This window comes from Prionailurus bengalensis, chromosome B3, assembly GCF_016509475.1.
Source record: "Prionailurus bengalensis isolate Pbe53 chromosome B3, Fcat_Pben_1.1_paternal_pri, whole genome shotgun sequence".
NCBI classification, from domain to species: domain Eukaryota; kingdom Metazoa; phylum Chordata; class Mammalia; order Carnivora; family Felidae; genus Prionailurus; species Prionailurus bengalensis.
In genome coordinates, this window is record NC_057355.1 from 119,094,275 (window position 1) to 119,108,548 (window position 14,274).

A 14,274-nucleotide genomic window follows, 5' to 3' on the forward strand; every position below is an offset into this window, starting at 1 on the left:
TCTGCAGAGCTCCCATGTTGTCTTGTGAACAGCACATTGAGAGGTGGTTAAGAGCTTGTTTTCTGGGGGGCTCCTGGGTGGCTCAGTCCGTTGGGCATCTGACTTGGGCCAGGTCATGATCTCGTGGCTCATGGGTTCAAGCCCCATGCTGGGCTCTGTGCTGTTTGCTCAGAGCCTGGAACCTGCCTCAGATTCTTTGTCTCTCTGCCCCTGCCCACTCAGGCGCGCGCACGCGCTCTCTCTTTTTCTCTCTCTCTCTCTCAAAAATGAAAAAAAAAATTTTTTTTTAAAAGAGCTTGATATCTGTAGTTGGTCATGCCTGGGTTCAAACCCTCTCTGTAATGCTTTCTAGCTATGGCCATTCCCCTGTCTATAAAGTGGTGATGACGAGAGGCTGTGAGAATTTAACATAAAGCACATATCACAATCTCCAGTACATTGTAATAATGTTAAGCTGTTATTAAGATTATAATGTATTTTTAATGAATAACAGTAATACTTAGTCAAAAACAAGGTAAAAGTGGCATGTTCTCACATGATTTTCCCAAGAGAACCTGTTCTTTCTTTATTTTGAGAGAGAGAGAGAGAGAGAGAGCACACGTGCACATATGTGCAAGCAGGGAAGGGGCAGAGAAAGAGGGAGAGGGAGGATCTTAAGCAGGCTCCACACATGGGGCTCAATCCCACACCCATGAGATCAATCCTATGACTGTAAGATCATGACCTGAGCCAAAATCAAGAGTTGGTCACTCAACAGACTGAGCCACCTAAGTGCCCCTAAGAGAACCTGTTGTTGTTGTTGTTGTTGTTGTTCTTCTTCTTTTTTTTTTAAGTGTATTTGTATATTTGGAGAGAGACTGACACAGTGTGGGTAGGGGAGGGGCAGAGAGAGAGAGAGAGAGAGAGAATCCCAAGCAGGCTCCAAATTATATCACAGAACCTGATGTGGGGCTTGAACCCACGAGCTGCGAGATCATGACCTGATCTGAAACCAAGAGTAGGGTGCTTAACCAAGCGGATTACGTTTTACCAGCAACAGTGACTATCCGTCTGTTTTCATCTCCTATTCTGTACTTATCTGGGAAGAGGAGTGTTGTTCTTTTTCTCCTGTTATTTATTATTTTTATTACTGTTGTTAATACTCTTGGTATCCACTCTCCCCTTTACAAAAACTGAGTTTTAGATATGAACAGTGATAAGCGAAGTAAGACAGAGAAAGACAAATATGTGGAATTTAAGAAACAAAATGGATGAACATCGGGGAAGGGAAGGAAAAATAAAATGTGATAAAAACAGAGAGAGAGGCAAACCATATTAGCCTCTTAAATACAGACAAGAAATGGGTTACTAGAGGGGAGGTCTGTGGGGGGATGGGCTAAATGGGTGATGGGTATTAAGGAGGGTGCTGTTGGGATGAGCTCTGGGTGCTATATGTAAGTGATGAATCACTGGTTTCTACTCCGGAAACCAATACTGCACTGTATGTTAACTGACTTGAATTTAAATTTAAAAAATATATGAACAATGATAACAAAAAGGAAGTTGAACTTGAAGAGTAAGAAAGGGTAAACCCAGGATAAGGATGAAAATAGTGTTTGGATTAAGAGACTGAGGAAAGTAGAATCTAAGGAAGGTTCTAGTTTTATTCTGTCATTCATCAAATATTTATTGTTCCCTCTAATACAGGCAAGGTGAGGGGTATCAGAATTGTATAAGGCCTAATTTTATCTCTCTCTAAAGATTTTTAAAAATCCTTTAAATAATTTTTGTACACTTTTTTAAATGTTTATTTTGAGAGAGAGAACACAAGTGGGGGAGAGTCAGAGAGAGAGGGAGACAGAATCTGAAGCAGGCTCCAGGCTCTGAGCTCAGCACAGAACCCAATGCAGGGCTGTAACTCATAAATCATAAGATCATTACGTGAGCCAAAGTCAGACACCCAGCTGACTGAGCCACCCACAATGCCCCTACTTAAATTTTTTGAGAGAATTGTAGATTTACATGAAATTGTAAGAAATAGATCCCTTGTATATCACTATAAGGATTTTGTTTATTTTTTAACTTTTTTTTACGTTTTATTTTTTGAGAGACAGAGCGCAAGCAGGGGTGGGGCAAAGAGAGAGGGAGACAGAATCCAAAGCAGGCTTCAGGGTCTGAACTGTCAGCACAGAGCCCAATACTGGGTTTGAACCCATAGACATGAGATCATGACTTGAGTCAAAGTCAGACACTCGACTGAGCCACCCAGGTGCCCCCAGCACAGGGATTTTAAATCTTATTAATAATGAAGGTGAAGGGTGCCTGCCTGGCTCAGCGGTGGAGCATGCTACTCTGGATCTCCGGGTGATGAGTTCAAGCCCCACATTGGGTGTAGAGCTTACTTAAAATTAAGAAGGTGAGACAGTTCCTTGTAAAACTGGTATGAAAGAAACCTCAGATAGAAAGCACTTTATAATTTTGAGAAAGGTGAGATTACTGTGCTTGTAAGCATTAGCATGTTTCATGCAGGTGTCAGTTTTTAAGCCAAACCTCAGAGGATGAGTACAATTGCTTTAGGTTGAGAATGGAAGGTGAGAATGAGGTAAACTAAGAGCCAGGTGAGAGAGAGGACCTGGGTTCCTTCACTGGTCAGTGGCGAATAAAATCTAGACTTTTAAACTGCACATCTCTTGTGAATTGATTCTTTTTGCCTCAGACTTTCAGAACTCAAGTAATGATGGGCCTCTTCTTAATCTCAGGTCTAATTGTTATGTTTTCTGTGTTTAATATAGAATACCTTGATTCTGGGGAGTCTGACTTACTGAAAATAGTTCCTCTTGTGCTTTTAGAATGACAGTAGAGAACGGCTTGAGCATAGCAGTGAAAGGCGGAGGCGTGGCAACCCTGAGCTATCTAACGGACGACCCCAGGGTAACTCACGGCAGGTGGTGGAACAAGATGAAGAAGAAGATGAAGAGCTGACGTTGAAATATGGCGCCAAACATGTGATCATGCTCTTTGTCCCGGTGACTCTCTGTATGGTGGTGGTCGTGGCTACCATCAAATCAGTCAGCTTCTATACCCGGAAGGATGGACAGCTGTATGTATGAGTGTTTTGTTTTGTCATTCTCAAGGCTGATACGGCTTTTCTTCATTCTGTGTCATTATCACTTTGGTGGCCTCTGCTCTGAAGGGGCACAAAGGCTAGAGAGTTCATTCTCTCGGACAGCCAGAAGCAGTTGAGATAATGAGGGGTGATTATTACTTGATGCTTTAAGTAGAGAAAATGAGAGCTACAGAATCTTATTTCATGTATGGTATCACTGGATAGAGCTGAATTTATTTGGAATTGAGCAGGTAAAGAATTGAATATTGATTTTTTTCCACCTCAGGGCCATTGGTCCCATTGTTCTGCTGGAAGGTTCTTTCCTTTTCTGGCTTTTTAAAAAATGTTTATTTGAGAGAGAGAGAGAGAGAGAGAGGGAGGGAGCATATGTGTGTGTGATTGGGGGAGGGGCAGAGAGAGAGGGAGAGAAAGAATCTCAAGCAGGCTCTGTGCTCAGTCCCATGAATCGCAAGATCATCGTGACATGAGCCAAAACCGAATCAGATGCTCAACCTATGGAGCCACCCAGGTGCTCCTCCTTTTTAACTTCGATGGATTAATTCCTCTCATCTTTCTCATCTTCCCTTAAATGTCTAAGTACTCAAAGATAATTGCCCTGATCCTCATAAGAGAATTAGGTCCTTCCTGATGTTCTTTCTCATAGCAACCTGTTCTTTTTCACCTGTCACAAGATGCAAATCTGTTATTTATTTACAGTATTTAAAGCCTGGTTTCCTTCTATACTGTAAGGCTTATGAGGGCAACTAGTGTCCAGGGCTAGTTATGTAATAAATGCTCAGTAAAAAGTCGTTAAATGAAAGGATGAAGAATTAATACAAGCTGGCATTCTCTAGACTCTTGGGAGACTGTTGTGTTGATTCTCTGGTGCTGTTGGTACGACCCCTTTGCCTTTAAGAAAAATGCTTTCAGATTCACCTAGTTCTGTCTCAGGGACTCCCATTGGGCTCAAACAGAGTTTTAAGTGAATTTTGGAATTTGAAATTAGCGAACTGTGTGGTATTCTGAAAGCCAAACTTGTAATGTTTTGGAAGAAACGCTAAGATAATGAGTAAAGGGCAGGGATTGGAGACAGTAGCCAAAAGAGACTAGGTAATATTATCTGTGTACGTTAGAGTTAGTTTGGGCTACATGTTATAGAACAAGGGTTAGTAAGCCATAGTCCGAAGGACAGATCTGCCTGCCACCTGTTTTTATAAATAAACTTTTACTGAAACACAACCATGTTCATTCATTTATATATTGTCTATGGCTGTCTTCATACTGACTTCATACTACAATGACAGGGTTCAGTGGTTGGAACAGAGACCATATGGCAAAATTTAAAATATGTACTCTCTTGGGGTGCCTGGGTGGCTCAGTCAGTTGAGCATCCCTACTTTTGATATCAGCTCAGGTCATGATCCCAGGGTTGTGGGATCGAGTCCTGCATTGGGCTTTGTGCAGAGTGTGGAGTCTGCTTAAAATTCACTCACTCTCTCTCTCTCTCTCTCTCTCTCTCTCTCTTTCTTCTTCTTCTTCTTCTTCTTCTTCTTCTTCTTGTCCTCCTCCTCCTCCTCCTCCTCCTCCTCCTCTTCCTCCTCCTCCCTCTCACCCATGCCTGCACTCTCTCTCTGTCTCTAAAATAAATAATGAAATAAAATAAAATTTAAAAAATGTGTACTCTCTAGTTCTTTACAGAAAGTTGCCTGACCCTGTTACAGGAAATGAAAACAACTGGTTTAAATGGTATACATATTTTATCTGTTTCCCAGAGAGTGGTATTGGGTACTCAGTCCAGATTGGTATAGTGACTTCACATTTTTCAAGGATTCAGTCTTCTTTCCTTTTCCTTTAGCTTCTATCATTTATGTTATTCAAGGTTCCTTATTGGTACTGGAGCTCTAGGCTTCAAATCAGACAACAGGAAGCAGGAAGGAGTGGCAGAGAAGAGGATATAAGACATCTCAGCAGAATTAACGCCTTTCTTAGAAGTTCAGCACAACATATCCGCTTATAACTCATTGACCATATTTAGCCTCGTGGCCACACCTAACTGTAAAGAAGTCAGAAAAAAGTCTTTTAGCTGGGAGACTGAGGACCTGGAATAAAAGCATGTTTATGTGAATGAGAAACCAAGGGGAAGATGGATATATTATATCAGAACAGTTCCTATAGGTGAAAAAAAATAATTGTAAGCCACTGTATTATAAGCCCTCTTCCTCTGACAACTATTTGTAGCCTCGGTATATGGCAGAACCCAGTTCTTTAACAAATTGCTAATAAGCTATGGAGAAAGAACATTTGAGGAGTAATTATTTCAATATAAAGCATCCACTAGATGGAGCCAGTGTCTGGTTCACGGAAGTCCACCTCTCCATATTTTGGATATCTCTTTTTATCTTGAAGCACTTTAGTTATTTATTTATTTATTTATTATTTTCTGAAGTTTATTTATTTTGAGAGAGAGACAGCAGGAGTCATGGAGGGGCAGAGAGAGAGGGAGAGAGAGAGAATCCCAAGCAGGTTCTGCACTGTCAGCACAGAGTCCAACGTGGGGCTCGATCTCATGAACCATGAGATCATGACCTGAGCTGAAACCAAGAGTCAGATGCTTAACCAATTGAGCCACCCAGGCAACCCTAAAGCACTTAATTTAAAGTATAGCTAATTTTCTTAGCTAAAATTCTTGGCTAGATTGCTGAGATGGAAAAAAGGTCACTTAAAGATACCAGTTTGAATCAAAGAAACAAGACAAGGAGAGGGTATGTGGTTTGACCTGGGGCTTTTGTGTTTTGTTTTATTACAGAATCTATACCCCATTCACAGAAGACACCGAGACCGTGGGGCAGAGAGCCCTACACTCAATTCTGAATGCTGCTATCATGATCAGCGTCATTGTTGTCATGACTATTCTCCTGGTGGTTCTGTATAAATACAGGTGCTATAAGGTGAGCGTGAGATATGGAGCTTTGGTTTCTACCATGTTCTTTTTGTGATTGGGTTTTCCTATCTTGTACAAAAGGGTCTTATGTTGTAGAACTGATTTGATTTTAAGTTTTAATTTTTTTTTAATTTTTAGTTTAACTTTAAAAATTTAATTTTTAATTTTCAGATTTTCTTGAGTACAGGCCAGTAGAGCCTCCTTCAGACCCTGGTGTTAAACTCATTGGTGACTGGTTATATTCCCACTTCTGTATTGGGAGCCATCCATTCCCTTACTATCTCTCCTGCAGGAGCACTGGTTCTTAACTTGGGAAATAAGGGCAGGGGAGATTGTGCAGGAAAGACACAGGCCCAACACTCCCAGCCTCTGCCCACTTAGCTCACCTGCTAGCTAAGGGATTCACTCTTGAATTTTTGCCACCTGGCACATATTTCAGATGCGTGCCTCAGAAAAATCACAAATTATTATAAGTCATGAGCCTTTAGGGTCTTTCTCAAAGAAAAGAAATGAATGGTAACTTTCCAAATATTGAAGTCTACTCGATTTCCTTCTATTTATTTCTGTATATTCTTTAACATGGTTAAGATAAAATGTATAATCAGTATGTGTCCTTTCTTAACGTTTACTTTGGGATAGGCATTTTTCCATATTATAAATTCTCAGAAAATATGTCTAAAGGCTACATAACATTTGACTCAATGAGCGTATTGTAATTTACTTTCCCTAATCTCCCTGATGTTGGACATTTAAGTTGTTTCCAGTTTTTTGCTATTCTAAACAATGAATGTCTTTGTGGAGCTATTTCAGTTTTTCACATTATTTCCTTAGGGTAAAATCCTAGACACAGAATTTCAGGGATGAATTATCTGCATATTTTTAACCATTTGGTGTGCAAAATTCCTTTTTCAAAATGATAGTATCAGTTTGTACTTAACACTAGTAGAGAATGAGAATGTCTTACCCTACATTTACCAGCATTGAATTTTAATTTTTATAGATGAAACAAAATGCCTTAATTTGCATTTGGCTGGTATTTAGTAAGATCAAATACCTTTCCAGTGTTCACGAACTTTAAAATTATGCAGAATTTAACCTTGCTTGTTGAAAGTTTGAGTGGGTGGGAGTGTTAACCTAAGTGTTGGCCATCTGTAGTCTTGACATTGTTAGCAAGTGGAAAAGATGGAAGACAGGTGTGTATGATGATGGCAAGTGTCATTAATACTCAGAAAACCAAAGAGCGAATGATGTAAACCCTTGCTGCAAAGCATTCTCCTCCCCGTTTAAGTATCTTCATGACAATAACTTTGTCTGCCTGTGTTTACTTACTAGGTCCATGTTTCTGCTCTGCTGGACTCACTTTGTGACTCTTATCTAGATTACATGGTACTTTTCTTCTTTGCATTTTATGGGGAGTCTGTATCCTGTTTAGGGTCATAACCACACCTGTACACCTTGAGGAAGGACCAATAAGTTCATAACAGCTTTAAAAGTTTGCTTTGCTAAGCTTCTTCCTTTCTGTGATCTCCCTGGTACTTTTTGGGTTTTTTGGCCTCCCTTTTCCATTCCTCCAGCTAGAAATGACTTTATTTTACCAATGACGGGGCTTTGTTTTACCAATGATGGGGCCACGAAGTGGGAGGACAGAAATGAAACAAGTGCAATGTGCCCCACTCTCTGGGAAGTACAGCTCCTCCAGGTTACAGAGGAAACTTCCCCTCTGAACTTTAGGCTCCTGCAACCCCCACTGCCACCCCCACAGGATTCTTTGAGAGCTGAATGTGAGAGAATGCTGAAAGGAAAAACCCAAAATTGAGATTTGTGCATTCTCTTTTTTGTTAGGAGACCTCTTTCCTGTTCCTTTCCAGAACTAGGCTTCTAGAGCTCTCACTGTCTTGCTAATGCCCAGTCAGAGCTGCATTGAATTCTAATGGAGGAGGATAGTACTGGAGGGGAAAAAGTGATCAACTTATTTCTCATTCCCCAGCCCACCTGACTCTGTTCACTTTTCAGAGTCCTCACCTAGCAGCTGCATGCATTCTCTCCAAGTTTTATGGTTGCGTTTGGCAGGAGAGACAGGGTAGGTGTGCTTTTACTCCATGGCACCTCGAACCTCTCTTGATACATTTTTGGTCAGTTTTGTGCATCTTTTAGTTACATCTCATGTAACTCTTTTAGAAAGTATGCAAGGGTTTATTTTCAGCCACATTTCTACATTTATTTGTTCATGGGTGTTGTTTTGTTTTGCTTTTTAACATTAAGTTCAAGTCTTAGCAGGCACAGCCAATTCTATAGGAACAAGTTGTTTACTTTGATTCCTAGAGTAAAATAAAAGGAGCTTTTGAGTCAGAAATTCAGAAACTTGCCAGGACCTGTTTGGAAATAAACCCTGAAGATTTGTTATGTCAGTGGTTGGTTGTGCAATGTCTGTGAGAAGCACAAGAAGCTAAAAGACCAGACAAACTTTTAAAAAGGTAGAAACTGAAAAGGCAGTTAATTATTACATATCAGGTTATAGATGAAACTATATAACTTACCAAAAGCACATGATTTCCGGCCTGGCTAGTTCAGGGTTTAGAGGAGATGCCTGCTGTTCTACACTGAAGCATGGCTCTTTTCTTTCAGAGCCTTTAGCACAGGAAAGCTGAACTAGGGATTTTTGCAAGATGGGGAAAAAAAGCCTGTTTTACCACCTGATGTTCTAGAAAAAGGGCAAGTGCTATTTAGTCATCATCAGAAGAGGCTTTGAATTCAGGTAATAATTCAGAAAATCATAACATTAGTGACCAAAAACCATTATTACAGACAAAGGGCTAATATCTTTACAATATGAAGAGCCCTTTCAAACTATTAAGAAAATTATGAACATCGTAGGGGCGCCTGGCTCCTACGTAGGGGCGGCTGCCTTGGTTGTAGAGCATGTGGCCCTTGACCTCTGGCTTGTAAGTTTGAGCCGCACATTGGGTGTAGAGATTACTTTAAAAAAAAAAAGAAATCTTTATAAAAAGGAAAAAAAATTAGGAACATCCTATAAATTTTTAGAAACCCAAGCCACAGGAATTACAAAGGAAATGTAGATGGCCAGGAGAGAAACAGAGAGATGTGTATATATGTTTCCTCAATAGAAAAACAAGAAACATTAGAATAACAAATTGATACATTTCACCTATTGACTTGGTAAAGATTAATACAGGCGTTTTTGTGTGTGAAGTCACTAAGCCAATATATATCAATAGTCAGTAATAAGAGTCTGTACACTTTGATTCCATAATTTTGCTTTCATGATATATCTGAAATAAAGAATTTGAAATGCAGGAAAATATGTGCATGCTAAGATATTTATCCTAGCATAAGTTACAATTGAGAAAAAAATTGGAAATTGTAATTCTTCCCTAAGAAATTGGGAATAAGAAAAGGTTAAATAAGAAAAGGTTAAGGGGCACCTGGGTAGCTCAGTTGGTTAAGCATCCGACTCTTGATTTCAGCTCTGGTCATCTCTCACAGTTCATGAGATCAAGCCCCTCATTGGGCAGAGAGAGAATTCCAAGGAGGCTTTGCGCTGACAGCACGGAGCCTCCTTGGAATTCTCTCTCTACCCCTCTCTTGCTTGCTCGCTCTTTCTCAAAATAAACTAAAAAATTTTTTAAAAGGCAGAATATTAAACTATATATTACTTGATTCTAATATTGTTAAAAGGTCTTTATACGTGCAGACAGAAAACATACCTGAAAAAAAAAAAAGTTAATTAACAACTTTGTCCCCAATCAGTGGGAATTGTTTCCTTCTTTTAGTGTTTATCTTCTCAATATTATGCATATATGTCGCTTTTCTTTTCAGATAAATGCTTTCTTAAAATAATGCCCCATGTTCCCTTGCTGAAAAAACAAAGAGCTTATCTCAAGAAAGATGAGAATTTCTAGTATTCAGTGTTTACTCCTGCTTTTTAATTCAGCACTTAATACGGGGTACCAGTGTACATCTTCCACTTGTTAAAGCTCTTCTGTTTTGTAATATTTTATATAACTTTTTAGTTTTGTAATGGATTATTTCTGTAGCTGAGACTTGGGAGTATGAGGGACTGGGAAGCCCTCAAGGAGGTTGCTTTTTGCTCTTTCAGCTTTACTGGGTTTTCTGCAGACCAACCAGAGGAAGGGCTCCCTTTAGAATATTTTGCTAAAGGTGAAGTATTCAGAGGGAAGTGTATAGGTGTCTTCACTTTACTTTGATATGTATTAAAAGTAAAAAGGACTATTAGATGGCGAACTGGATAGAAATGCTGCAAAGCCAAGTATAGCAAAATGTGAATGGTAGCTGGATATTCACTGTGAAATTCTTTAAACTTTGCTGTATGTTTGAAAAATTTTTTATAATACATTGTTGGGGGAAATTTTTATGAAAGAACACTAGAAATTAAGTTTGTTGTATTCAGGTAGTCAGTTTAGATTATTCAGATGTCCAAGGAATACCAGCTTCCATGTAAAGCCATTCCTTTGACTTTTCCCCAAATTGTACCATTTTATAAAGTTGTTCTAAAGAAAAAGAGGCAGCAGAAATCTTTCAAAGGCATTGACAATCATAGATCACCTTGGGTAATCAAAACAGAACCACAAGAGAAAGAAAAACTAACATACATTTTAATCACAACTAGATTTTGATAGCTTAGAGCCTGATTATTGGAACAACTGGATCTGGGAGGTGGGTGTGGGAGGTTTTTTTTTTTTAATGAAGACAAAATAATACTCTGTAAGAGACTATGTTTGGAAAATTTACTGGTTAAGTAACTTCTGTCATTAAACAGTAAGCTTCATTGAAAGATTGAAGCATATAATGGGTGTATCCACCTCAAAATAATTTCAATTTGGTTAGAAATTACTTGACAGTTTTTTTTTTTTGTGCTTCTCCATTCTGTTCTTAAAATCTCCAGGCTCCCTGGGTTGTATTGTATTTTCCCAAATACACCTGTTACATAAAATTAACATTTAAAATGTTCATCTGTGTAACAGATGACAAAAGTCAAATTCTGATTCTATCTCTCATATTCATAAGCTGTACATGAGTAATAGTGACTAATATTTGTGTAGTGCTGTATGAATTGTGCATGATGATGGACTTAGAAGTGTTCCAAAGAATTCGTAATATTACTACTTAGTAATGAACCATGTTAAATAAAATAGAAAGTGTTCTAATACTTACTGAAACTTTAGATTCTGAATATTTCATCAAATGGTTATATAATTTAAAGGCTTATTTTTGTTAATACAGTTAATGTATGCATATACAAGTCACCTAATGGAATATCTGATTTTCAATTTTATTGTATTCAGTTTTTTCCATTTATTTCAGAAATACCACAAAAAATTTCCATTGAAAATATTGCTCCTTTAAAGTTTAAATGTGGACCTTTGGTTCCCCAAAAGTCAAATGAATTGATAATTTATTTTAGACTGTATTATTTTTAAAATTTCACATATTTCTGGGGGACCTGAGTGGCTTAGTTGGTTAAGCGTCCGACTTTGGCTCAGGTAATGATCTTGCAGCTCGTGGGTTTGAGCCCCACGTTGGGCTTTGTGCTGACAGTTCAGAGCCTGGAGCCTGTTTCAGATTCTGTGTCTCCCTCTCTCTCTGCCCCTCCCCCACTTGCACTCTGTCTCTCTCAAAAATAAACATTAAAAAAATTTTTTTTTAATTTTCATATATTTGTAAAGGAACAAGGTCTGTATATGTCTTGCTGAATTTTCTCTTCTGTAGTAGTTCAGCACCAAAGAGTTCTAATAGAAGTATGCACTGATCCCAAAATCAGTTTGATTTCTGCCATTTGAAAACCATAACACATACAGAAATAATACATTATTTTTGAAGTAAGAAATGTGCCTTTTTGTAGGGTTATGGTATCTGTCAGTTACATGAACTGCTTTCTTTTCTAGGTCATCCATGCCTGGCTTATTATTTCATCTCTGTTGTTGCTGTTCTTTTTCTCATTCATTTACTTGGGGTAAGTGGTGAAATATTTGGTCTGTTGTTCAGGAATTAAATCTGTTTGATCTATATAACTGTGACTTAAAGCCACGTACTTTGTTGATGAATTACTCTTAAATTATAATTGTTTTTATATATAGTTTGTACCTGGTATATATAAGGCTGGTTAGTATTGTAAAATATCTATGTATATATATATTTTTAATGGCTACACTAAATTTCTTGATAACATCATATGTCCTAGCTATAAAATTTATTTTGCGTGTTTAATTTTATTATTATCATTCTTTATTTTTGAGAGAGAGTGCGCACGAGTCGGGGAGGGGCAGAGAGAGGAGAGACGCAGTATGCAGAGCAGCTCCAGGCTCTGAACTGGCAGCACAGAGCCCCATGCAGGGCTCGAACCCACAAGCTGTGGGATCATGACCTGAGCCGAAGTCGGACGCTCAACTGACTGAGCCACCCAGGCTCCCCACATGTTTAATTTTTCAATTAATCTATTTTAGTTAAATATTAAAGTTTATTTTTATTTATTTTGAGAGAGAGAGATCAAGGAGGGGAGGGGCAGAGAGAGAGGGAGAGAGAGAATCTCAAGCAGGCTCTGTTCCATCGGTGCGGACCCCAACACGGGGCTCGAACTCATAAACTGTGAGATTGTGACCTGAGCCTAAATCAGTATCTCAGCTTGGGGCACCTGAGTGGCTCAGCTGGTTAAGTACCTGGCTCAAGTCATGATCTCATATTTGTAAGATCAAGCCCCATGTCAGGGGCTCTGTGGTAGGTGTGGAGCCTGCTTAAGATTCTCTTTCTCTCCTTCCCTCTGTCCCTCCCCTGCTTGTGCTCACTCTCTCTCTTTCAAAGAATTATAAATAGGGGTGCCTGGGTGGCTCAGTCGGTTAAGCGTCCGACTTCGGCTCAGGTCATGATCTCACAGTCTGTGAGTTCGAGCCCCGCATCAGGCTCTGTGCTGACAGCTCAGAGCCTGGAGCCTGTTTCAGATTCTGTGTCTCCCTCTCTCTGACCCTCCCCCGTTCATGCTCTGTCTCTCTGTCTCAAAAATAAATAAACGTTTAAAAAAAATTTTTTTTTAATAAAAAAAAGAAAAATAAATAAGCTCAACTTGAGGGGAAAAGTGAACTAATTTAAAGGAAACTATTAATAGCACAGTTGATAATAAGATATGAAAATATGAAGGTGAGATAGGAATATCTAATTTGGGGGAACCATAGTTCTAAACAATGCTTTGATGAAAATTACTATATATAAATCTTTTTAGATTTCTGTTTAATTTTTTTCAGGGAAGTGTTTAAAACCTACAATGTTGCCATGGACTACATTACTGTTGCACTCCTGATCTGGAATTTTGGTGTGGTGGGAATGATTGCCATTCACTGGAAAGGGCCGCTGCGACTCCAGCAGGCATATCTCATTATGATCAGTGCCCTCATGGCCTTGGTATTTATCAAGTACCTCCCAGAGTGGACAGCATGGCTCATCTTGGCTGTGATTTCAGTATATGGTAAAACTCAAGACTGACATTTTGTTCATCACAGAAGTACCTCACTGGTGTGTTTCCCTTCCTTTTCCAGTTATCTTGACTTAGGAAAGTGATAACTGTTACATCCCATAGCTCTTCAGTAAATAAGTAATTAGCTATAGTATCTTTTTCATATAAAGATCTCCATTGTTTTGAGGTTAAGTTCTTTAAAAATGTTTTCTGAGTGCCCCCCAGTTGAACCCAGTGATGGATTAGTGGAAGGATCCATAGACTTCTGGTTAGAAGTCTATAGGACTCAGATTTAAGTCCCATCTCTAGCACTGAGTATCTTTGTGACATTAGGAAAGTGCCTCAAACTCTTTGAGCTTCCGTTTCCTCATTTGGAAAATGGGAACGATGCTTCCCAGAGTTGTAAGAGTTCAGAACATATGTTGAAAAACACTAGCAGAGTACTTTATACACATAAAATGCTCAGTTGGTTTTTAAAATCAAAATTAGGTTACCTACTTCTTATAAGGTAACCTGGGCAGAATTATTCTTTTAAAAATAAAACGTATGTGGGCAGTGTGAGATTCAAATTCATGAACAACCAGTATGACATGGGTGCTGAACAGTCAGAATGTGCCGTTGCCATGAATAACAAAAGCAGCTGTATAGGTATGTACTTCGTGGCTGTCGCCCTGCACGAAAGCCAAAAAGAGATCCATTTTCAGAGGTCAGCATGTGGTCTCTGATTATAATTAGACAGTGCTCTTTTATTGCTATTCAAATGCT

The 14,274-nt window shown here is 39.0% G+C and overlaps 1 protein-coding gene across 4 annotated transcripts in view; it reads left to right on the plus strand.

Annotated features, from left to right (window-relative positions):
- The window catches only part of PSEN1 (presenilin 1), a 71,482-nt gene that overhangs the window by 31,025 nt on the left and 26,183 nt on the right, over positions 1-14,274 (plus strand). For all 4 annotated transcript variants that reach the window (XM_043556528.1, XM_043556526.1, XM_043556527.1 and 1 more), the window contains 4 exons: positions 2,829-3,079; positions 5,892-6,033; positions 11,951-12,018; positions 13,301-13,521. In XM_043556528.1, coding sequence (XP_043412463.1) covers positions 2,829-3,079; positions 5,892-6,033; positions 11,951-12,018; positions 13,301-13,521 — 682 coding nt within the window. The remainder of the gene's footprint in view (positions 1-2,828; positions 3,080-5,891; positions 6,034-11,950; positions 12,019-13,300; positions 13,522-14,274) is intronic.